Consider the following 23,566-nt stretch of genomic DNA (forward strand, 5'->3'; position numbering starts at 1 on the left):
CTTGTAATTTTAGAACCATTTCATTAAACACTAATGAAAGCATCCTTACTGAGGTGCAGATAGTTCTAGTTTGAGAGAGCTGTCAGTCTCTCAGCTGGCTGGAAGGCTCATGGAGCAATTCCCCTAAGCCCTCTGAAGAGGCATCGTGGCTGTGGTAGGTTAGCGATGGCCAGTGTGCCGGTACCATGCTTATCACTCACACTTTACTTTTCAGTCTGTACAAACATCGTTCCTACAACTTTTACAAGTATCTTAAGTGTAATGTAATGATCTACTTGCAAGTCCTTTTTAAAACCCTTCCTCATTGTATTGAAATTACAATGTTAATGCAATTCTTTTTAATACATTGTTTTGTAATATGTCTAACAACTTGGGCGTGGGGGGGGGAATGAAAGCCACAGTGTTCTCCATTAAAGGATTGCTGGTGGTAAGGACGATAGTACAAAACCAAAACCCAAGATGATTTAGATAAACTCCAACCTTCTAAGAACAGTTACTATCCAAACCAGGTTGAGCACTGTCTTTCATAAGAATTGCTGAGCACCCAGTTAAGATAGCTAGGCTGTGGCAACAGAGTTCCCTTCTCCTCCCCTTCCACCACCCCTTTGCAATCCAAGAAGTGCCAAATTCCTTCAGTAAATACTGGTGTTCTCAGTTCCTCAGAATGCTTAGTGTCAATAAAAATCCCCTTTGGTATTAAAGGAACAAGCTGCTGGAAGTTTGCTCTCAGAAGTCTACCTTTAATAGTTCATCTTCTGTTGCATCTGGGAATTTCTCATGGAGCGAGCTCTTCAGAACTTTGGCTATATATCTCATTCCATAACTACATGTAGAACAGATTAAAAGGAAAAATATTGGAAAGACTTAGACAAAACACAAAACAATCATTCTAGTCAGCCAAGTTATTGGCTTTTCCCCCAGCCACTTAAAACACAAAATGAGATGATAATAGAAAATAGAAAATGTTTCAAGTACAGGAGACATTCACGAGGCTGCTAAAGCAGAACCAGAGAAGTAGAGAAACCACTCCCTCTACTGGGGAAGTCATTCGAGAGGCACGTATCACAAGCCATGTAATTTGAAAGGATCCCCATCGCTGAGTTTCAAGTGAAACCTCACTGTGCACATGAACTGCAGCTTGGAGAGTCCTAACTCAGCACTTACGGCATCATATTGAGAGAAGAGAATATGGACGTGAGAACTTTGTCAGTTACTGCTCGCAAACTCTGAATTGATGATTCCAGTTTATTGACCACTTCTGTGTGTGTTAATGCTTGTTCTGTGGTTACATCATATGGTAATTTGCTGCAAAGCAAACACATATTAAACCAGGCTAAACATATTTGAGAATAAAATAATTTTTTTTGCTTCATAAGGGCCACCAGTGAACAGGAAAAAACATCAGACAGATAACCGTTAAGTTGGCTAAGTAACAAAAGTCTCAGATGCATTAGCTTCCTTTTTTTGGAAGGGGCCACTTTTAGTGGGGGTGCACATACCATCACGTACCTTCCCTTAATTACAAAAGGGGAATCCTAATTTAGGGCATGCATCTCCACATCCCGGTCCCAGTATAGCTCCTCAAAAGCCTGGGACACTACTAACATGCTGTTACAAAACCTGGGAAAAAGCCTATAAATTCTTCCATGGCATAGTCTACTACACTTGTAAAGATTAAGTAATTGACTGGTGAAGTTCATGACCAGGAAAGTGATCCCTTTGTTGTTCAGAGCAGGTTAAAGTACCTGTTTTTCAAGCATGTCTCCCCAAAAACTCTCGTGCTGCAGAAAGATGGGGAAGGTATGCATGGCCACAAGTGCAATTTGTCAGAGAAGGAAAGGGAGAACAGAACTGAAGGATCCCTCAAGTATTTAAATGGTACAAATATGTCCACCTTCCTCACTCACCTGGCCTCACCGGTCTGCATTTCTAGCTGGTTTACCCATGACTTATACACATCCACAGGACTAGTGTTGATTATGAGGGACTTGTCCTCCATGATCTCCTTCACCACTGGGGCCAGGAGCTGACGCAGAGTATTCTGTCCACGAGCACCTCGATTGAAGCTGACGACCATCTTAATGACGGTGGGGTTTCCAGTAACGATATCCTGTATCTGGTCTACCTTAGAGCTGTATCAAGAACAGAATAGTTCTCAGATCTGACTTATGTATGCAGTTATCCATGTTTTCAAAACTGACCTTTTAAAAATTATCCTATTTCTATGTTGAAACGTGTTTATACAGCCTATTTCTTAGGCATTCATATAAAACAAGATTATAGAAACTACTACCTGAATTCTATGTGTTATAATAATGTCCCTGGAACATAGCATAGTTAATGGCAGCTAATATATACCTGATTCAGGCCAAATACCTGTTCAGCAAATACCTGTTAAGGGCATAAAATAAGATTTTATTGTTTCAGGCTAAGCCACCGCTCTCCACTTACAGAAAATGCATTTACATGGAGAAAGAAAAGACTTTCTCCATCCTTAAATACTCAAGCACAAAAGCAAGAAACCCTGGTGTCTATTTTTTTCTAGCAATTTTTTCATACAAAAATATTGTCCACCATAGAAATATTTTTTTCTGAATTGGAAATAGCTTGAGTTAACGAATAAGTTACCCAGAAAACAAATTTCTCTAGTGACAAAAATATGTATACAATTTTACAGCAGTTTAAAGATTAACCATCAAATTCTTTTAGGTATGAAGTATTCATTGAACTGTCTGCAACACAAATTAACTGAATTCTTCTTGTGAGTGCACATACTTTATCTCCTCTTCTAGAGCAGTTTTGAAGAGTTTGAGAAGCAGATATTCTTCTCGTTGATTGGAGGCATAGTTGTAGAGAGTGAAGATGACCGTATCCATAAACTTGGTTGATTTGTTTTGTGGCATCTGGAAAATCAGCTTTGCCAGATACGTGGGATTAGTCTACAAAATAAACAAATTACTTAAATACTATTGTCCAGGACAGACTACCCCCACTTGGGTAGCAGCTCTCTCTACATTTCCATTAACTCCAAAACCATTTATGTTGATTCCCATATACGTCACTTTTCCACACTGGCTTTACTTTTTTCCAAATCCTAATGTATAAGAAACACTGAATACTGCACAATTACATATCTGTGAGCAGCACCAGTAAGGATTTTATTTGTAGTCTCCGAACAGTACTGCTGTGCATCAGGTCTATATATCCGATGACAATTTACCAAATGACAATGGCTATCTACCAGGAAGACATTGCATACTACATGCCCACTTAAGTATTAGAGGTCATCTACCCTGGGAAGATATAAAATTCTTCTAGAAAAACTTTAGTGAGATGAGATAAAAAGAGCACAAGAACAGATACATTATATGCTGTCAGCTGTATAGCAGACAACTTCCTTTCCACCACATACAATGCACAGTAATAGTGACAGTAATTTACATGGACAAAAAGATATCTGGAGGAAAACATTTCTCTTTGTCTTCAGTATGGACTGAAGTTATTCTCAAGAAAAACAAAGCTATATATCTTGCACTATTTAAAGACAGCAAGGATTTTCTGAATTACAGGAAATAGTAGAAGTTGATCATAGTATTTGCTGCAGACTGCATACTACTTTGGAAATCTTTTCATAATCACTACAACAATCACTAAAACAAAGCAAGGAATATATTTCCAGTTTTTCTTTAGCAATTTGTTGCCATGCTAATTTTTACATTAAGATTTACCTGTAAAAGGTAGAATAAATGTTGATAAGCCTCCAGTTTTTTTCTTCTCTCTTTACTCAAACCTTTGATACCCTGTTTGTCAACCATAACCATCTCTTCCAGCTGACTTTTGCTCTTTTTGTTAAGTTTCTTACTGTGCAGTACCACATCCTGCAGACAGATGATCAAAAGTCTAAATTATATATTAACAAAAAGGCAAATTGGAAAAAATTAACATTTTCCTAACCATGTTAAATGCAATATTCCTTCAAGGGACTTTATTAACAACTTTGTATATTTTGCTGCTCTATTCACTAACCAGTCTTTTGAACATCTTTATCTTGTCACCAGTGTGGCTTCCCAACAATGACCATCCAGAAAACCTAATCTCATGTACAGAGTCATTCATCATTTAGTTAACAATGAACAAGCTCTCAAATATGGTCAGAAGTCTACTCCATCCTACCACAGAAAAGGTGCTTAAAATCTGCCAAGCAATTGCTATTGTCCACAAGTAGCAAAACAACATTACCACTCAGGAGAACAGAACAACCTCTACCACAAGGTATTTTGACAAGATTACTTAAGACACACAAAGGAATTGCTTAATTTATCAGGAGTATTTTAACTAATTGCGGGTGACCAAGCACTGGGACAGGTTGCTCTGAGAGGTTGTGGAGTCTCCATGCTTGGAGATATCGAAAAGCTGTCTGGACATGGTCCTGGGCAACCTGCTCTGGGTGGCCCTGCTTGGGCAGGGGGGTTGGACCAGATGACCTCCAGAGGTCCCTTCCAGCCTCAACCGTGGTGTAATTGTGTAATCCTGAGCTCCTTCAACACACGGAAGTGCTCAGTGCATGCTACCCATGGAGCCTGAACAGAGCCTGCTGACCTGAAGAGTGATTCTGTTTTTCACCAGCAGTCCAATCTTTATATCCATTAAGTTCAAGTCCTTCTCCAGCTGTTGATTGGATCGAATTTTTGTAACCACTTCTTCCCTTAACCTTGTTACTTCTAGTTCTTCTTGAAAGTCTAAGTCACTTTGGTCCAAGAGGTAGGCAAATTTGCGCAGGACAGTCAAGGGTGGATTTTCAGCACCAACTACAGTTGAAGTAAATAGGCTTGTTAGTTGACATAATACTGAACACTCCTAAAACCCTCAGGAAACTGATCACTCTGCAGAAAATTTTGGAACTGCAGAGAGAAGTTTATGCCAGTTAGAGCAATATTTTTGTCATACTGTGTAAGTACAGCTACCTAAAATACTTTCAGCTGTAAAATAATTTGTTTACAAACACTTGCACCTTCTTTTGAAGGGAAATAGGAAACTGAGAAATCCTGGGTGAAAGTTTTAGAAAAAAAACTGAACACATTAACATACTTCTCCCCAAATATACAACATTCAACTGTTACCACTTACTTAGTGTTCTGTAGTCCTCCCTGGCTTTGTTTGCTCTGAGAAATGCTTGTATCTTCACAATTTCATCATTCTGGAAGGGACCAAGATTAGGCAAAAGAATCTAGTTATGACACATTTCTACTCAGAAACACACTGCAGAACCTGCACCCTCTTTCCTGAGATTCCCCAAACTGCCCGTGCAGTCATATTACCCTATTTTAATGCTTCATGTTCAAAATTGGGGAAAAGGACTTACATGATCCTTGAAGTATTGCAGCCGCTTCCTGTAAGCTCTCTTTGCTAGCCACATTTTGACCCATGACTGAATCTGAAAATCAAATAAAAACTTCACAGACACTGCACAAACTGTTTTGTGTGTTTGTGTTAAACTGCCTTCTGACAGTCCTCTTCTGCAGGCATGCTGTTCTCACATGCTCGGTGCCATAGATGACTGTACCACTGGGCTTCTACAGTCCAGTGACCAGATTAACGGGCTTTGACTCAAATAGCAAGTTGTGTTCAAGGCTCTACCACCCATGTGTAGCACTATCTTTGGAAGTAATTTCTACTTTCAAGTCTCAGCTCTCAGTTGTAAACCAGTCTCCTTCAGACATAGGAGATCAATATCCCATCTGCGATCTACGATCTAGTCATGACATAGTATCCCATTAGCATCTCAGAAAAGTGGATGCTTTTCAGACAGATAGATTTGACAGCTTTTAATGAAATGATGACACACTGTCAGCTCAAATATTTTCTAATTTAGTATTATGGAAAGAGGGAAGGGTAAGGAAATCTCTATTATGAGCCACTCAAGTTCGGCAAAGCCTGACAGAAGTCAAACGCAGAGCTTTCAAGAGCAATTTACTTACGCTGTCAATTAAACAACTTCCAACACCATGCAAATTTCTGGAGCACAAATCCCTCCAGTTTGCTTTCCTGGTCTCTGATTCTCAGGTGGTGGAGGACCAAGGCAAGGGATAAAGCATACTCAGGCCCCAAAACACAGTGGGATCTTACCTTAACAACAGCAGCAACATTGCCTTGAAGCACCTTTAATCTGCCAACATAGCTCTTCCTTTGTTTGAATCCTTTCCAGAAAGCCTATTTTATAAAAGGCAGGAAACCATTTATTAAATTCTACATATATGCACTAAAATCATTAACAGTGTTTATCTTGTACAGAAAAACTGCCATTGTGGTAAAAAGATAACTAAGGTATAAGTAAGCTTACCTCTATATTTTTAAGGTGCTCTGATAAATTTCATATTAATTTTGGCCAGTCTCAGCACAAACACTTTGTTGTCCAATGCCATTTCCTTCCCTCCCCGAAGCCATCCTTACTCTTATCACCAGTACACCCACATCCTTTAGCATCCCAGTCACTGGCTTCATCCCACACAGGGAAGACTCTGCCAGCTCTTGCACGTTACATCCAAAAGCTGTCCCCTACCTAGCTGGACCCCCATTGTTCTTGGCCTGGCCTCTTTCCCAAGTCTCCGATCTTCCAGAGTCACTCAGGATCATCTTGTACCACAGATAACAACCTCCCAGTTCCCTCACTTGGCTCTCCCTTTCCTAGCTCAGAAGCAAAATCTTGACAAGGAACCCAACAACAGGGCTAACAGATACTCTCACTGCCTTTACTGTATTTTGCCTTTCATCTCTATCCAGCCAGTGACATCAGCCTTGTTCTCTACTTGTTGTCCTTTGACAAGTAATTTCTATTTTAACGCCTGAGAAAACTATCAGAGAACAACTTTATTTACCTACATTTTTCCATATTTTTGAGCCTGTTCACAGACCCTGAATACTTCAAAGGACAGTACGGTCCTTTACTGGGCTCAGACACCACACCAGAAAGTGAAAAGCCAATCCCCATGACAGCTGCTAGTGGTAAAGGTATTTATCATAATGAATTGTTAAATTAAGTTACTATAGATCAAAAAAAATCAGTTGTATATTTTTCTATAATGGGGGGGGTGTTGACTGATTGTTTTTCAAGACTGGAATGAATTTCTTCTAAGAGGAGGTGGCTATTTCACCATTTAAAACCAGTGTGCATGCATTTTTCAGTGTTCACACCCTCAGCAGAAAGTTTCCTTTATACTCCTTTTGGAGTTCAGAAAACTGAAGACATCCAAGAAATACTGCCAGAGCCCAAGAACACCAGGGCGGCTGCCACTCCCTACCCAGCTATGGCTTAATAGAGCAGAGGTAAACCACTTCCAAGTGGGGATAGTCTAGAAAGGAATGTGTTTCTTAAGTCATGCTTTGCCAAGGAATTTTTGCTTCGATACTCAACAAATATCTTCTAATCTTGTACTGTGCATAGTTAGGTGTACCATGCAAAACCTGAGCACCTCAGAATAAAGCCAGGGCTATGTATTTCTGAGCTTCTCACACTGAAGTAACTTAAGACTGCAGGTGGATATGATCCATTCTTTTAAAACTGGATATTTGCTATTTAAAAACACAATTACTCCAATGAGGACAAGAACATATTTGTAGATGTAGAAGTTTGAACTGCTGCTAAGGAAAACAGGGAGACAGACCTATTTGAGAATTTTATCAGCAGTAGTAATCAGCCACATCACCTGTCACATGCAGAAAGTTGCCCAAGCCATGTTACCTTCTTGTTCTAGAACAATACCTGTATTTTGATGGCAGATGGTTCCTGGTTTTGAAGGTATGCTTTTCTCTCCTGATAATTTTTTCTGACTAAGAATCCCCTTGCTCGGGCTTGCAGCTGAACAATCAGATTTTCATTAGCAAGCCAGAGCTGCTTTCGATTGTAATCTGCTGTAACTTGCCCAACAATGCTCTGTTAACAGATCATGGAAAAAAGTCATTTAAAGGCAAAAAACCTCAAGCCAAAATCACCCTGAAATTTGGTCTGTATTCTCTCCATCATCTGTACAGCTTACATTCATCTTATCCAAGCCTCTCTGCTTTACCCCTAGATTTTAATCAGTGTGAAGGAACAGCTACTTTGCTACCACTGAATTTTATATGAAGGGTAACTGAACTCAGAATCACAGAATCATATAGGTTGGAAAAGACCTTTAGGATCATCAAGTCCAACCGTAAACCTAACACTACCAAGACCACCACTACACCATGTCCATAAGCACCTCATCCAAATGTCTTTTAAATACTTCCAGGGATGGCCACTCAACCACTTCCCTGGACAGCCTGTTCCAATGCTTCACAACCCTTTCAGTGAAGTGAAATTTCCTAATATCCAGTCTAAACCTCCCCTGGCGCAACTTGGGGCCATTTCCTCTCATCCTATCACTTCTTACCTGGGAGAAGAGACCGACCCCCACCTCTCTACAACCTCCTTTCAGGTAGCTGTAGAGAGCAATAAGGTCTCCCCTCAGCCTCCTTTTCTCCAGGCTAAACAACCCCAGTTCCCTCAGCTGCTCCTCACAAGACTTGTGCTCCAGACCCTTCACCAGCTTCGTTGCCCTTCTCTGGACACGCTCCAGCAACTCCTTTCAAGCCTCAGTTATTCAGCTGGATATGCTATTTTGAGAGAATTTTTTTTATATACTTTAGGAGAGTTCTGCTTTCCTAATACTTACAAGTTTTTTTGTACAAGTCAGACATCTAGAAATGCTAACTGAATCAGGGATCTCTATAGAGAGAAGCATGCTCAAGTATTGCTGCAGTCCGAATTTCAGAAGGACCTACACTGTGACTTGAGCTGTTTGTGCAGCAGAGTAAACCTGTAGCCTAGATGGGCTGCATCAGAATAAAAAAAACAAATTGCATAGAAGCTTGGGTGGTCTACTTTGTTCTAAGTTATATTTCATGCTAATGCTAAACCTCTACAGTAAAGGAGTTTAAGTATGACACTCATCCTCTTGAACTTGGAGATACAAGAATGCTGTCAGATTATTAGAATGAAATTCCTTGTCATAGGCCAATGTGAAGTCCATAAAACATAAAAGGATATGAAAGCAATCAGACTTTCCTCCATCACTGTCTGCTGGTGGCCATTAAAAGGAATGCTGTAACTTCCAGTTAGGAAGTCCCTGATCATTGTCAGACATCAGACAGGAGGCTGTGCTATCACTGTCTGCTTAGACTTAAGTTGCTACTATTGTCAGAAGCAGATAATGAACTAAAGTGATCTTCAGTCTCACCCAGCACAGCCTCTTCCCTTGATAGTACCATGCCTTGCTCTCTCTCAAATGTTTATGCTGCATTTGCAATAAAAGCAAACATTTCAGTCACCTACCTGGATTTCTTCACCAGTTAACCATGAAGTTTTTGGTAAAACTCCTTCAGGGGCAGCACAAGTACCTTCCTCAGTTTCCACATTGTAATAGTAATCATATATGTTTTTCATTACAATTTTAATCCATGGACTTTCATTAGAATCTAAAAGCAATACATACCATTAGTACATATTTGTGCCCTGTTACACTGATAAATTACAGCTCTCCCTACCCCTTTCCCATCTCTACATTTGCTACAAAGCCATTTTACATGCATAGTCACTATATATCTTGGGCCAGTTTGTAGTAAGGATGTTTTCAAAATATCCTGTTAGGTGGATCAGGATCATTCTTCTAGAACGAAACACCTATGAAGTTAGTACAGATCCACTGCCAGCTTCTCCAAACCCCAACATGCCAAGTTAGTGCTTGCTCCTGAAACAGTGTGTGCTATGTCTTCCATCACCACTCACATAAGTGGAACTGAGACCATGTTTGTAAAAAAATCTTGTTCTTGTCTTCTGGCCAAATGCTGGCCTTATTGACACTTAGCTCACACAGGACATTTCCTATATCCACATCATTGTCTTGTTTAGTGCTTTGGTAAACAAGGCTGTATCCTGACAGGCAGGAAAGCCTCATTTCCTCATGGACAAAAGGCCCCAAGGTAAAGCTGATAAGGTCATTTGTGCAAAATGCCCTCTCAGAAATCATGTTGCAGGATGAAACATGCCCATCTACTGTATGAAAGTGTACTACATTGACGGTAACTTTTTTTTAAATTGTTGGCTAATCTTGGCTGCATTAGCTATGACCAGCTTGCAGCTCTAACATGACAAAACATCCCGTTGTCTTGCTATGGGCAGATTCTAGCCCCGGCTTTTGCTGATACCTGCTGCTCTGGCAATGCACAGGGACCATAAATGGGCCATGGACAATCTGGCAGAGCTTGTCTTGATCTTTGACAGTAACCTGTAAGGCTGAAGTGTGCAGCCTAACCCTTCTCTTCATCTGCTAACAGGAAAAAAAAAATCAGAGAGTAATATGGTTTTCTGAGAGGATGGACTAGTCTATTGACAGTCACTATTGACAGTGCCCTAAATTCACTCAGAAGCTTGTTTGAGACTCCAGGAAGTCTTAGCTAGACTTCTTTCTCAGCATGTACTGTAGTCTAGATGATGTGTGCAACAGTTCAGCATAATGTAAAAAGCACTTGGGCAAATATAACGTTTCTCAAAAGATTTAAAACCAGCAACTGTCTTCCTCAGTTTACAGTGATTTTAGGTAAGCCTTCTGTGCTAGTTTTCCAGTTGCCTCAGTGATACGGACACGTGGAACTGTCCTATTCAGGAGGGTTTCTACCTTCTCTAGTTTTCAGGTTCTTGGCTTCAGAGAGGTTCCTGAAGTAGGTTTCAGCACACTCAGGAATGACTCGTAATCCAAACTTGGACTGCAGTATCATCACGATTGGCTGTGAATCACCCTTCTCCAAGCTCTTGTTAATCATTGATGTTCCAACAGCCACTAGGGTAAAATAATGACATAGAAAATTAAGTGGTTTATACTCTATGTACCCACAACTCTAGCCTCCAGCAACTTTGATAAAGGACTTCTAAGGCTGGCACACACAAACAGCATGACATACACAGCAATTCAGTGCTTCACCCATTTGCAGCCTCCTTCATGCTTGTACGGACAAGTATTTCAGAGAACAGCAAGCTTGTTAGATAGAAAACGTGCACTCCGCCCAGGCTGGGATGCAGTCACAGCACAACTGAGAGCAGTCTGAGGGCATAGCTGCTCCCCCATCAAGTGACACACCAGATGACACCAGAGCAGGGGTTGAGGATGGCAGGTGCCCCCACACTCAGCCTGCCCTAACAGACAGGCCATCATCTGCTGATTACTTGGGAGCCTTCTAGGGATGCATGAAGTCATTAGGTTACAAGCTGTAAACCTTAACGTTCACTTTTACTGTACAAAATGGGAATAAAAACTGTTTGCCTTGAGCAAAGTCTTGCAACATGAACAACATCCTGGTCAGGATCCTGAAGTGACCCTTTCTTGTCCTCACCACCTGGGGGCTTGTTTAAAGCTGATGCAACAAATTCATGCCATTGAGTTTGCCAGAAATGCAGCTTTTGCTTCCAGGGCACATAAAAGTGCCCCGAGAGGTGGTGCTGTGAAGCATGTTCAAACTTTGAGGTTATACGACATTACCCATACTCTGACTCAGGACTTCCTAAGTGTCCTTTGCTTTGAGCAGGTCCCACCATCACTGAAGGAGCTGATACCACCACACCTGACAGCATGTAGCAACACACGCCACTTCCAAGTGCCGTACACAGTAGAATTATATGCTGCTTTAGAAACTGCTGCTCTGGTCTTTAATGGTGTTCTTCACATCTAAATTCAAGATCCATGCACAGAGGAACAAGTGAATGGACATATGGCTAGAACATATACATTATATACTGGCTTAAGTGAACCTGGCTACATTTGCATCCCACAGCTGCGCTTCACGCTGCAACACCAAACACTTTTCCTTACCTTGTGTATATCCAGATCAATACAAAAAAGGTCCCTTTCCATACTCAGTGCTCTGCCTACACAGAGCTAACCCAAAAGGTGCCAAGTATCAGGAGCCTACATACAGGAGGCGCTGCATGAGACTGAGCTGTCAGGAGAGCGTTTCAGCAAGAGAAACAGTTTTTCTTTGTGGTTAGTTTGACTAAGGTGGAATGGGTAGCTTTGGCTAGACAGCAACAGATCAATCTCCAAATACATTGGCAGCCAGCTGAGAAACAAAGTGAACACACATCACCACCGTCTGGATTTCTACCAGATAGCATCCTGCTATTTTTCTGTGCTTCGAAACAAACCCCTGCCAAACACGCATGTGCTCCCCACGAGACTGGAGATGACTTTGTACTACGGCTGTGGTACTGTGATGCCCCGGCATCCAGCCTCAGCAGCAAGGAAGCAGGAAAAACTGGGAAGCCACACATTACCAGCTTGCCGCTGCTAGCCCAGGTGGCTCTGGGGGCTCAGCCCTACTCATATACAGTCCCATATGCCTCGTCAACCCTGGTCACCAGTATTTGAATGCTTTTCTTCCTCCTTTTCATCCTATAGTTACTGGTGCTGGAAGCTATCATAAGGACAAAAGAGCACACAACCTAGCTAAGAGTTGTTTCTGTAGGTACCCTGCTGCCTGGCTTTTTCTCATCTTTTAGTTAATTATGCCTTTATTTTTGAAGGAAAATGTAAGAAAAATGTTTAGTAGGGAAAAAACCCAATTCAACAGAAATTATTCCTTTCCATTGAAGTATTAGCAATTAAGACTGCGGCTGTTGCTCTAAAGAAGGGCCATGTGAACCCTGTAAAATTATAAGCTAAATGGAGCTTAGCCATCCCCAGCTGCAGGAGAACTTTGGGCTCCAGTCTGCTCCTGCAGCCATTGGGATGCCAGTACCAAGTCACTACTGTGAAGGGTTCTTTTCCACACCCATCCTCCCTTCAAACAGCCATGATATACAAAGATGCAGCTCTCTGGTGTGATAAGGCTGAACTTCCAATAGGGCCAAAGATCAGCTTCTTCCTGTAACATGGACTCTCTATGACAGGTCCTGCTTTGACAGACTGACTCTTCCTGTGCAAGACTAAGGCCGGTATTGCTGTGTATTCCTGAAGGCTATACAGCTGATATTTGGCCAATGTCATTTTGTCCTCCATTTAGATAAGGAGTACAATGGTTGAACTGATTCAAGTAGTGAAGCGAGGTGATGGAAACTGCACAGCAAACACCACAAAGAATCAGTAAATGCTGGTGCACTTCCTAAACACATCTTCATAAATGAAGATACAAGATACAGAGTCCTTTACTGACAGGGAAGACAGTTTGTAAAAGCCTTTTAAAATTTTAATACTGCAGTATTTAATATTTATATAAGGATTAAAAACTAGTTTGGAAGGGATCAAGACCGTTTCAGTATAACTATCAGTACCTTCTTTTATTTTACTGCTTATTTTATTGCCATTGCTGCAGCAATCTCAAAAATACACTTTGTTCTGACTGAAAAATAAATCTTTGACTGCCTTGCAAAAGTTCGAGTGGGATGTGGGGAGCAGTTTGCCTTTCAAAAATAGCTTCTCTGAGATAGATCCAAAAAAAAGTTCATTTCCAAGCTGTGATCAAGCTGAACTTTAAGTTTAGACTACGTGAACACAACATGCTAACTTCCCGAGACAGGATGTGTTTGTTATAGGAAGTATCAGGTTCTGTGCCGTGGGGAGATTTTAAGTCTCAATTTTTAGCTACAAAACCTTAGAGCTCTTCTGAAGAATGTGCTGTGCTGACACTGCTTCCTTTCAACCCAGAGGGCAGAGTACAGGAGATTAGCAGTTATTTCCACAAGTGGCTTGTTAAAACAGTTCTACTGATCATACTTGATTGTGAAAAGCCGTGTATGTACTACCAACACAGATTATATGAAAAGATTTTACTACAACAACTAGCTAGTGTATGGAGCAGTGGCCTATCATTAGCAACATTGTATAGTATTGGTATATGCATAATGCTGTGCTAATTTCTGCAGGCCATTTATGAGATATATTCTTAATGCTTTTAGACCAGTGGACACAAATGAGGATGTTTTCAAGTTGCTCTTTAGCTTTAACTTACATCTGTTTATAAGCTATGCATTTCCTTCCCTTCTCTGCACTCAGATGTTTCCTCATGCCTCTGGGTGGCATTGATAAGAAGCTGGTTTTGTCCACAAAAGAAGGTATCTGCACTCCTGAGTACAAGAGCTCACTTGGGACAATGTGTGTGTGTGTGTGTGCCTGACCCCATCTCAGAAAGCACAAGTCAGGTGCTTTCCACTACAGATGCGTGACCTACGAAAATACTTCAAGTGTCTTCAGTGTATCTGACTGGTTACATTAAGACTGTATTAATTGATTAAATCAATTCTAAAGTAACAGTAACACTAAATGCAATGTTTCTGTAGCAGGGATGTAAGATTTTGTAATAGCTAGCTGTGTGTGTTTTCTTCCACCCACAACTTCCCAAGCACTAACTACTGACATAGCCTGTCTATAAGTAAACAGGCTGCCACACTGCACTAACGAAGGCTGAATGCAGCGCTGCAGGAATGCGCTGACTTCAGCAGTTGTATTCACAAGCTCTTAGGGTGCAAAAGAAGGCAACACTGACTCACCCGAAGCCAAGTCAAGCAGAAGGCGAACCAATATCCAATGCCAAGCTAACAGCCTCAGCTGGTCTGTGCTGACCCTGGGCAGGAACAGGTAGGGCCGCCACCACGCTCTTCAGTGTGCCCCATACACCCAGCTACGCTTGCTTCTACGTTACTTGCCAAAGTTTATTACATATTATGAATATTTTTCTAAAATTATTATATTCAATCCAAACTTTGACAGAAGGTGTTGGGTGCATCCAGTACACAATGCTCTGACAGGATAAACCTCGGCGTTTTTCCTACAGATTTCCTCCTCTTTGCAGATTGGAAGAGCATGCACTTCTCCAAAAAGCCCGAGTGCTCTTTTTACACTACTTTTAAAGTTAATATGTTTGTAATTTTTGTTTGTTAGGACTTAATAAAAGGCATTATAATGAAGTTTGAATAAGCAAAGTTGTAAACATATAAGAATTTGGTCTTACAACATGCATCAAGATTTTAGTCTTATATAAGTAAAATAAGCTCCTGAAGAGTATATCCCTTCTCATCTACATATCCTTCTGTTTCTCCAGCTATGTCAAGATACACTGACACTAGAAATCTTGGTCATGCCATTAACCTATATAACCAAATCTGCTGAATTATTAGCCAAGCCTTAGGGATTACCACTTTAGATAAAAACAACACCACCCCTGGAGATCTAAGTCACCTTGAGTTCAGTATGACAAAACATGCATTCATTTCTTTTGATGTATTTAAAGGGCTGCCACACTTCCCTGAAGTGGAAAAAATAAATTAACAATTTCAGTTTTTCAACACTAAAAAAAACCAAGAGCAATGCAGATGCAGGTTAATGCTTACAGATTGCTGCTTCTTTTATATTGTTATTGGCATCACTGATTCCTTTTTGTATTTCATCCAGCCACAGAAGTGCTGATTCATCTTGGGATTCCTAGAAAAAGAATAGAGAAAAGTTTTGAAAAAAACTGGAATTATAGCAAAAGTTGTCTGAACATACTGATAGAGCTCTGATATACAATCTCCTCTTGTGAAGCCCTTACCCGTGTTCAAATACAAAGCTCTGAAAGTTTTCATGTATAGAAGACACCATCCTGCTAAAGATCAATACAAATTTTGAGCAAAGCTAGAAACATTTTCAATCCTGTGACATGTAGGCAAAGTAATCTGAGTGTCAAATAAAACCACACGTTATCAGGCAGCACTGTTATAGTAGCATAAAGAGCACAAAGCAGAAAACTGCAGGAAATTGGCTTTCTTTCAGAAGCCCTTATTTGGAAAGGATCGGCATGTATACCTGAGTACACATTATGTTAGAAAATAACAGTGAAAACTGACTTAGATCAGGTTTAGTCATGATGACTTAGCTCAGGTGGTGAACGTTTCAGGAATTAAGCAGCAGAGCAGGTCTCGCTCTTCCTACAGGCTAACAGTGCATGGCATTAAACCCAAGTTAAAGTAGAAGGTGCAGGAAAGTGGACTCAGCATCCTCACTAACCAACCCTTCTCCGGCTGCCCAGGTTCACAGGTGAACCAACACTTCAGCTGAGAAAATAGGGTTTCAGAGCTAAAGTGACATTTAAAATCTAATCCAGTAGGTGAGGGAACAAAATCCATTCTAAAGACGAAATAGGAGTGCCAGGTCTATAATAGACTAACAATGAGAGAAACTGGAATGTACTGATTCAATAATGATCTAGGAGTATATACACACAAATATTTCAGGAAAAAAAAACCCAGAAACTCTCAAGCTAAAACAGTGTGGACAGAGAACCAGCTTTGCAATGAATATCCCTGGTTTTGCACCCAACTCCAGGCCAAAAATCCAATAAATCTATTGCCCACAGAAGTTAAAGAGAAAACAAGGTAAAAAATCCGAAAGACAGACTTTTCAACTTGCATCATATATGTAAACAAGGTAGCAGAATATCTAAATAAAATCAAGTAGCATTAGGTAATTGCATGACAGTGGACACACCGCAAGTTTTTCTAACAAGAAAGTTCGAGTTAACACTTGAAAGAGTGTATACTAAATTCTCAAACTACTGCCAACAATTTTGAGAAAAGGATTGAGAAACTGAAAAGAATTCCTTATCTGGTGTCCAGCCTTTACACACTAATTACAAGAACAGACACAAATACTGCTCTGGAGCCAAGTACAGCTTATGCTGAGCCTCGCCGCTAGCTTGGAAGCCAGACCAAGACTTGGGCTAATTTTGTCTGCTGAAGCAAGCTGTTGTTGTTTGGCATTCAAGGGGGGAAAAAAAAAAGCCAGGCAGAGAAAAAGGAAGGGATCAACAAAACAGCAGATGAAAATAGGGGAAAGGTTTTAGAGGCTGCAGGCTGTGGAGGGGTGGGAACTGTCTGAGCAGAGCCAGCAGCCAGGTCGAAGGAGCACAGGCAGCTAACAGTGGGTAGGGAGGTAGAAGGCAAGGAAGAGCACAGTTTTCTTAAGGCATGTTTGTATATGTGGTTTGCTTTCACCTTTGCATTTGCTAAACCAAGATCACCACACTCTTCCCCAAGCCTGACTTCTTCCTCGAGAAGGGTACAAGATGCAGCAACACGGCATTTTCCATCTGTGGATGAGACCCTTGAGGATTTACTAAACACACCCTTTGATTTTTCCAGGAAACACCTTTTTACCCCAAATAACTGTATGTACAAATTCCAGTAGAATCCCCCACATTGGCTTCAGGCTCGTGGTAAATTAGGAGTTAAATTGCTGCTGTAAAGCAATTTTATCTCTGTGTTGGGCAGAGGCTGAAACTGAGTCATGTGTGCATATTTGGATACGTCACACCCTCTTGCTGTAGTAGACAAAGAACAAACTAGCTCCTTACCATAAACCTCATGCTTACAGGATGCTTCTGGAGGACAGATCAATCATTCTTTAGTCCCTTAGAGGGGAAAAAAATCCCCCACAAAACACCTCTTGAGATGAACTAGAACAGCATTGTTGTTTGTCTAGCTGGATTTCACATACTACAATGAAGATACTGGTTTTCACTGGACTGCTCTCTCTTGCCTCCAGTCTTTTCACAACAGGTGAGTCCTCCTTGTGTATCTGTTCCATATTTTTGCCGATAACATGGGCTTTTGGATAGCGTTGGCACTTTGCCAGCTTAAATGGGTTGTACACGTCTCATTACAGAAAACTATACTCTAGGAAGTCTTACTTAAGGCAGATTTTTATTCTTCTATTTCAGGACAGCTTACCTCCCCCCCACTCACTTTCTATAAGGAATTTTATTTAAGGGATCTTTCTGTGCTTACGGAATATGCATCTTCTCTCTAATATTTCTGTAGAGATATGATAATCTTAAACCTGTAGAGTCTTGTTCTTTCTGCTTTAAAACATTCAACAGAATTACGACTTCACGGATGGTGTTATTAGAAGGAAATGCTCAGATAACTATTGTGACAAAAATAACCAAAGGAAATGATCAAATAAGCAGCCCATTTTTTTTCCTTACTAGTATTAAAGCTGTTTTCAAACCAAGCTCAGTTTTAAAAGCTATTGTATGTATATAAAATATATACATACACGTGCATGCACATATGTGTCTTTTAAAGAGTGACTAAAATTCATCTTCTGGATTAACCATCCAGAAAATTACTAAAAGGGATTCAGCCTTCTGGTTATAATTCCAAAACATTCTACCATAAATCTGCCAGTGAGCACTGAGAAAACTGTTTTCCATATTTTATTCCAATATGGAAGGGCAAAAGAAAACCCCACAGGTTTTCATCCAAATTTCAGTTTGCTTTTGAATTCCAGTTTTAAGATGTATGCTCTAAGCTTCACACTACTTTTTTTGCATTAAACACAGCTCAGAAAAATTTTAAATGACAAGATTAATTACACAGCTGTTTATTCTGCAAAGTCTATTTTGCAACACATGGTTTTAGAAGGTATTTTGAACATGTTTGTTCTTCATCTGGAAATATCAATGTCTCTACAAAGTTCTCTACTAAAGACTGAGGAACAGGCATTAATAAAAGTGGCACCATTGCCTTTGCCCACATGCTAACGGTATTTACTCACCGCAATTTTCCCTGCTGCATGAAAAGTTTTATTCACTTACCAATAAATTTTATCTAGTATCAGCCCAAGTGTTTGTTTTCAGTTCAAGACTAAATGCCCTTCCTCATGTATGAGAAGCTGAAAGGATCTGGTTTGCTTTAGTCAGAAGCTGAAGAACAACATTAATTTGACATGTGAGATCAAAAAAATTGAGGGTTATTTCAATTTCTAATTTGGAAGTTTCAGCCTGTGTTAGGCAAGACAGTGCTTTTTGCATCTTTTGCAGTTATGTGTTTCATTCGTGAAGTGACAAGGATAGTATTGCTGTTTGCTTTGGAAATTCCGATCAAGCCTAGACCAAGGCTGCTGCTTATGTGATGAATTACCAGCATTGCTACTACTGGGAAAAACCCTCTACAGGTGATAAACATTACACAAGTGTCTGCTATTTTTTGCCACAGATTACTGAAAACATGCAAAATGCAGAAAGATCAATTTAACACTAAATTCATGCTAAATTTTCAAGGTTGGGTGTGAGATGACAAAGTGAAGATTGTCCTTGATTACATTTGATATGAACACCCAAAGCAAAGGAGAATGCCACCAAATTTTTTAAACATATGTTGCTTTTCACATGGAGATGTTTACCTTTCTCTGTACCTGAAGGTGAATTATATTGCTAATCCAGTAGTTTGCCCTTTTCCACAATTTTAACTTTTTTTTTAAGCTTCAGAATTTTCACTGAATGGCTCTGCAATTAAAACCGTGTCTCTTATCAAGACTTTCCGTGGAATTGCAGCAAGAGACTATGATTACATCCCCCCTTATGCTATAGAAGGGGAGACAACGACCATCCATATCAGAGAACACAAATGCTCTTCAAAAAAGTTGAATGACTCCACTTTAACAGAAGTGAACAACACCACGCTGGAGTACCTGACCAGTTCTCTGAGCACCAAGCTAATACCTGCCATCTACCTCAGTGCTGTTTTATTGGGTGTACCATCTAATGCCATCATTTTGTGGATGCTGCTCTTCAGGATCCGGTCCGTGTGCACCGCCATCCTCTACACAAACTTGGCAGTTTCAGATCTGCTCTTCTGCATCATGCTGCCCTTCAAAATAGCATACCACATCAACGGGAACAACTGGATTTTTGGGGAAATGATGTGTCGAACTACCACTGCAGTGTTTTACGGCAACATGTACTGCTCCATTCTGCTGCTCACGTGCATCAGTGTCAGCCGCTACGTGGCCATCGTTCACCCCTTCACCTACAAGAGCCTGCCGAAACGTGCCTATGCCATCGCAGTCTGCGCTACTGTGTGGACCATCGTCTTCTTGTACATGCTCCCGCTTTGCATAATGCAGCAAATCTATTACGTGAAACAACTAGACATTTATACCTGCCATGATGTGCACAATGCCTGTGAAACAATATCTTCCTTCCAGTTCTACTACTATGTTTCTTTAGCTATCTTTGGGTTTTTAATACCTCTTGCAACTATTGTTTTCTGCTATGTCTCAATTATACAAACACTCAAGACTCATGAATGGTTCTGGTACGTTAAAGTCAGTCTTTTGATCCTTACCATCTTTGCTATTTGCTTTGTGCCAAGCAATATTATCCTTATTATCCATCATATCAACTATTACTATTACAACACAGATGGGTTGTATTCTTTTTATCTAATTGCTTTATGCCTTAGCAGCTTAAACAGTTGTCTTGATCCTTTCCTTTATTTTCTGATGTCGAAAATGAGAAGTCAATCCAATATTTATCTGACAATGGTTAAAATATCCAGGGAAAAATGAATTTAGTTCTATATTTATCTTATTGGAATTATGATTTTGTATAGTAGAAAAGCTGTCAGCAGCAAACCTCAGGTGCACCAATTAAACTTAAAAATTAAAAAGTGTTAAAAAACACAGTCTCAGTAAAATGTACTTCTTTCCACACACCACACAAGGAATAGCTTCAGAAATACACTTCTCCAGCTCTATAATTTTGTCACATGTATTGCAACATCTAGTGTACATTCAGGGAAGTGGCTCTGCACCTGCATTTCCATCTGAGAAGATCACTTTTATGGCCACAGAGAAGAAACCAGAATATCAGTCACCATACCACAGCCTCTGAACACCAGAAGAGGAATCAATATCTGAACAGCAGATATTGATTTCCAAATACTTCAGATTAGCTCTCAGCCCACAATCACTGCAGGAACAGTGATGTGTAAACAAGTTTTTGTCCTAATGGAAAAGGGAACAACTAAAAGCACTTTCTAGGTGCCTGGGAGCTGTCAAGCTTTGCAGAAGCTCCTTGTCACATAGCCAAGACCAAATACTGCCCTGGATGTTGGAAATAAAGAGCCAGAATCCCTGTAGGTTCAAGGAGTGGTAAATCTACAGCTGTAGACATGGAGCTTGACACTTCTAAGGCAGCATCTCCTATGAGGCTGCTTAACTAGCTTTACACTGGAGACTTGTTCTTCCACTTCGTCAGCGCCTGCACTCCTCTAGTCCATGGAGATTGCTGGGAGCTAACCCTTATCAGTGTGAATCCAGGCATGTATTATTCTTGCTTGGTAAGCAAAACAGGAAAGCTATTTTGTAGTATTCTCTGTTTCCACATCCTCACAGGAAATACCTACAGCGTTACAAATACTGAAGCTAGTTGTGATTGATCGTCCATGTTAAAGCAAAGAGTCAACTTTTACATTTACAGAAACTCAAAAGCTACATATATACTGAGTATAAGTTCCTACAAAACGAGCTTAGAGGTTGGCATTTGTAACTGCAGCGTGTAAGACAGCGATGAGAAAAAAAAAAAGTTTTACATCAGTTTGATAATGGTATTGTAAAAAACTTTACTTAAATAAAATCATTTGCACTAGAAAATGTCTTCAAGGAATTTGCAGCCTGGTAAGACTCGCCCTCTTTAATTTCTTCTGGCTCCTAATTTAAGTTAGTTTTAATCATGCCATTCCCTCAACATGCAGAAGAACAGATTTTAAAGATAACTTTAAAATAATCCAGATGTTATACACCTATTGTAAATATTAAAAAAATGTGAACCTAACTGTAAAACCTGTGTGCCTATCACTCAAAAAATAAAATAACACAGGAACCATTTCAGAGTTCGGCACATCTGTTTAACTTTTCAGGTATCCATAAGACACTCCCTAAACACAGGGTGTCTCTTCACTGGGACCTGAATGCACTTGGTTTGAAATGGCCTTGAGAACTCTTAGAAGCTGTGGTTTAAGATTACAGGAATAAGTACATTCCAGGTTTGCATTTTCAATTTCAAGCAAGGAACAAGAAGGTGTGATCTGAGATTAAGATCTGTAACAGGTACTGGGAGATTTGAGTGCAGACTCTACTTCCCCAAAGCCACCACAGCTACAGGGACGTGACAGCAGACTGGTTAGAGTTAGTGAGCAGGTTTGACTCATATGTTTTTCCAGATGCTGGGGAACACAGGAAGTTCACAGGCAGATCTATCTGATCCTTGTAAATCAAATACTTCCTTTTACCACAGCTCACTCTTAAAACATGCTAAATACAATTAAGGGCAGATCTGCCTTATAAAAAGGGCTCAGAAAAAAAGTGGGGAATAGACTTTATCATTGCACTATCTTTTCAATTCTGTTTGGATTTTTTTTTTTTTTTTTTTTTACAGAAAGTTCAATCTAAATCATGCCTTTACCTAAAGAATGGTGATGCCTGTGTGACTGACTAGCATAGAGAGTAAGTTAGATTAATGCATCTGAGTATTTCTTTTGGGACCACATATAGTACAGTGTCTTGCTCTCTTCCTAAACAGGAGCAATGCTCCTGTTAACAGAGGACATGTTTTAATTAGTTGTCAAAGGACTGCAAAACAAAAATACCTTAGGAGAGAAAGGCCAGCAGAAGTCTCTAGGAACATCACAAATTTTGGAACAAGAAGATTTCAAAGAGGTTGCACAGTTTTTTTTCCAAAACTTGGACACACCCCTTTGTTTGTACATTGACACAGGGACAGTAGTAGGCACCGGATTTGCAACCGGGGACCACAGCAGGAGTGAACCAGGGTAGGGCTGCTGTGTGCACACACGTGGGCACCTGTGGGCTTGTATGTGTCTGACTGGGGGACGTCCCGGCTTGCTATGCATACACAAAGGGTCTGGCATGTCCTGGGCCAGCACTGCGCAGCCACCACTTGCACAGACACTCTCTGCATGCAAATACCAACCCTGGCCCTTCCAGGACAGGTAAAGTAGTCAACATGCACTAAATCCTCCCCAGTTCATGCAGCAAGAGAGGAGGCTTTTCAGGATCCAGGGCTCAGTGAAACCAGCCCTTACTTGGGAACCCAAGCAAGAAATTGAGATGTGCAAACGCCTTTTGAAAGCTCTGGTAGTGGATTGCAGAAACACACTGTTTCACAGCAGGTACCACAAGTAAGGTGGCAAGATAGCCAGAAGATATTTCCACAAGCCAAAGTTCAGGGACTTCCTCCAGCTGACCATATTACTTTGGGAACGCATTATGTGAATTTTAAGCATCTTTTCCAAACACTGGACATTTTAAGTGCTCTGCTAGTAGCTTTAGCTAATCCTGTGTTCAGTCACATCCTGCAAGCTGTTAGGCTGATCTTTGTTTATGCTTCCCTGAGCTGTGATGCTAACCAGGGCGCTGCTTTTGGGGAAGCAGATAGCAATATCCTGCTGAGATAGGTTTAAACTGAAGGCACATACAAGATGGCCAGCTTGTTGTTGCATGATAAAGCTAGGACAGAAATACATACAAAACTACACTATTATAAAACACCAGATTTAAGCAACCGAGACTCCTCAAAGTACTTCCCAGAGGTTTGTTAAGGAACACCGTGACTCTTTCAGCATGACTATGAATCCTTTCTGACAAAAACCTCAATTCCCATCCATATTGTAACTACCTGCCTGACACAGTCTAGTAACTAGACCCTTGCACAAATTCAT

The 23,566-nt window shown here is 40.5% G+C and overlaps 2 protein-coding genes across 5 annotated transcripts in view; one reads left to right on the forward strand and one right to left on the reverse strand.

Annotated features, from left to right (window-relative positions):
• Positions 1-23,566, reverse strand: part of IQGAP2 (IQ motif containing GTPase activating protein 2) — a 131,050-nt gene that overhangs the window by 17,315 nt on the left and 90,169 nt on the right. For all 3 annotated transcript variants that reach the window (XM_072859713.1, XM_072859712.1, XM_072859711.1), the window contains 13 exons: positions 15,395-15,485; positions 10,695-10,856; positions 9,353-9,495; positions 7,760-7,930; positions 6,127-6,210; positions 5,363-5,434; positions 5,128-5,197; positions 4,600-4,808; positions 3,729-3,878; positions 2,776-2,939; positions 1,908-2,132; positions 1,165-1,305; positions 739-823 (listed from right to left, as the gene is read on the reverse strand). In XM_072859713.1, the coding sequence (XP_072715814.1) occupies positions 739-823; positions 1,165-1,305; positions 1,908-2,132; positions 2,776-2,939; positions 3,729-3,878; positions 4,600-4,808; positions 5,128-5,197; positions 5,363-5,434; positions 6,127-6,210; positions 7,760-7,930; positions 9,353-9,495; positions 10,695-10,856; positions 15,395-15,485 (1,767 nt within the window). The remainder of the gene's footprint in view (positions 1-738; positions 824-1,164; positions 1,306-1,907; positions 2,133-2,775; positions 2,940-3,728; positions 3,879-4,599; positions 4,809-5,127; positions 5,198-5,362; positions 5,435-6,126; positions 6,211-7,759; positions 7,931-9,352; positions 9,496-10,694; positions 10,857-15,394; positions 15,486-23,566) is intronic.
• Positions 17,378-21,668, forward strand: F2RL2 (coagulation factor II thrombin receptor like 2). Of its 2 annotated transcripts, none has more exons than XM_072859715.1 (2): positions 17,378-17,599; positions 19,312-21,668. In XM_072859715.1, the coding sequence occupies exons 1-2, from the start codon at positions 17,542-17,544 to the stop codon at positions 20,391-20,393; spliced, it is 1,140 nt and encodes a 379-aa protein (XP_072715816.1). In that variant the 5' UTR covers positions 17,378-17,541; the 3' UTR covers positions 20,394-21,668. The 2 variants fall into 2 exon arrangements, with proteins under 2 accessions (XP_072715816.1, XP_072715815.1); XM_072859714.1 differs by having other exon boundaries at positions 19,306-21,667.

Source organism: Ciconia boyciana, chromosome 4, assembly GCF_034638445.1.
Source record: "Ciconia boyciana chromosome 4, ASM3463844v1, whole genome shotgun sequence".
Taxonomy (NCBI): Eukaryota; Metazoa; Chordata; class Aves; order Ciconiiformes; family Ciconiidae; genus Ciconia; species Ciconia boyciana.

Bases quoted from the DNA above. Each gene is read 5' to 3' on its own strand.
- F2RL2 (XM_072859714.1), top strand. From the start codon at position 17,542: ATGAAGATACTGGTTTTCACTGGACTGCTCTCTCTTGCCTCCAGTCTT. The intron at 17,600-19,305 runs GTGAGTCCTCCT...TTTTTTTTTAAG, and splicing joins CTCCAGTCTTTTCACAACAG to CTTCAGAATTTTCACTGAAT.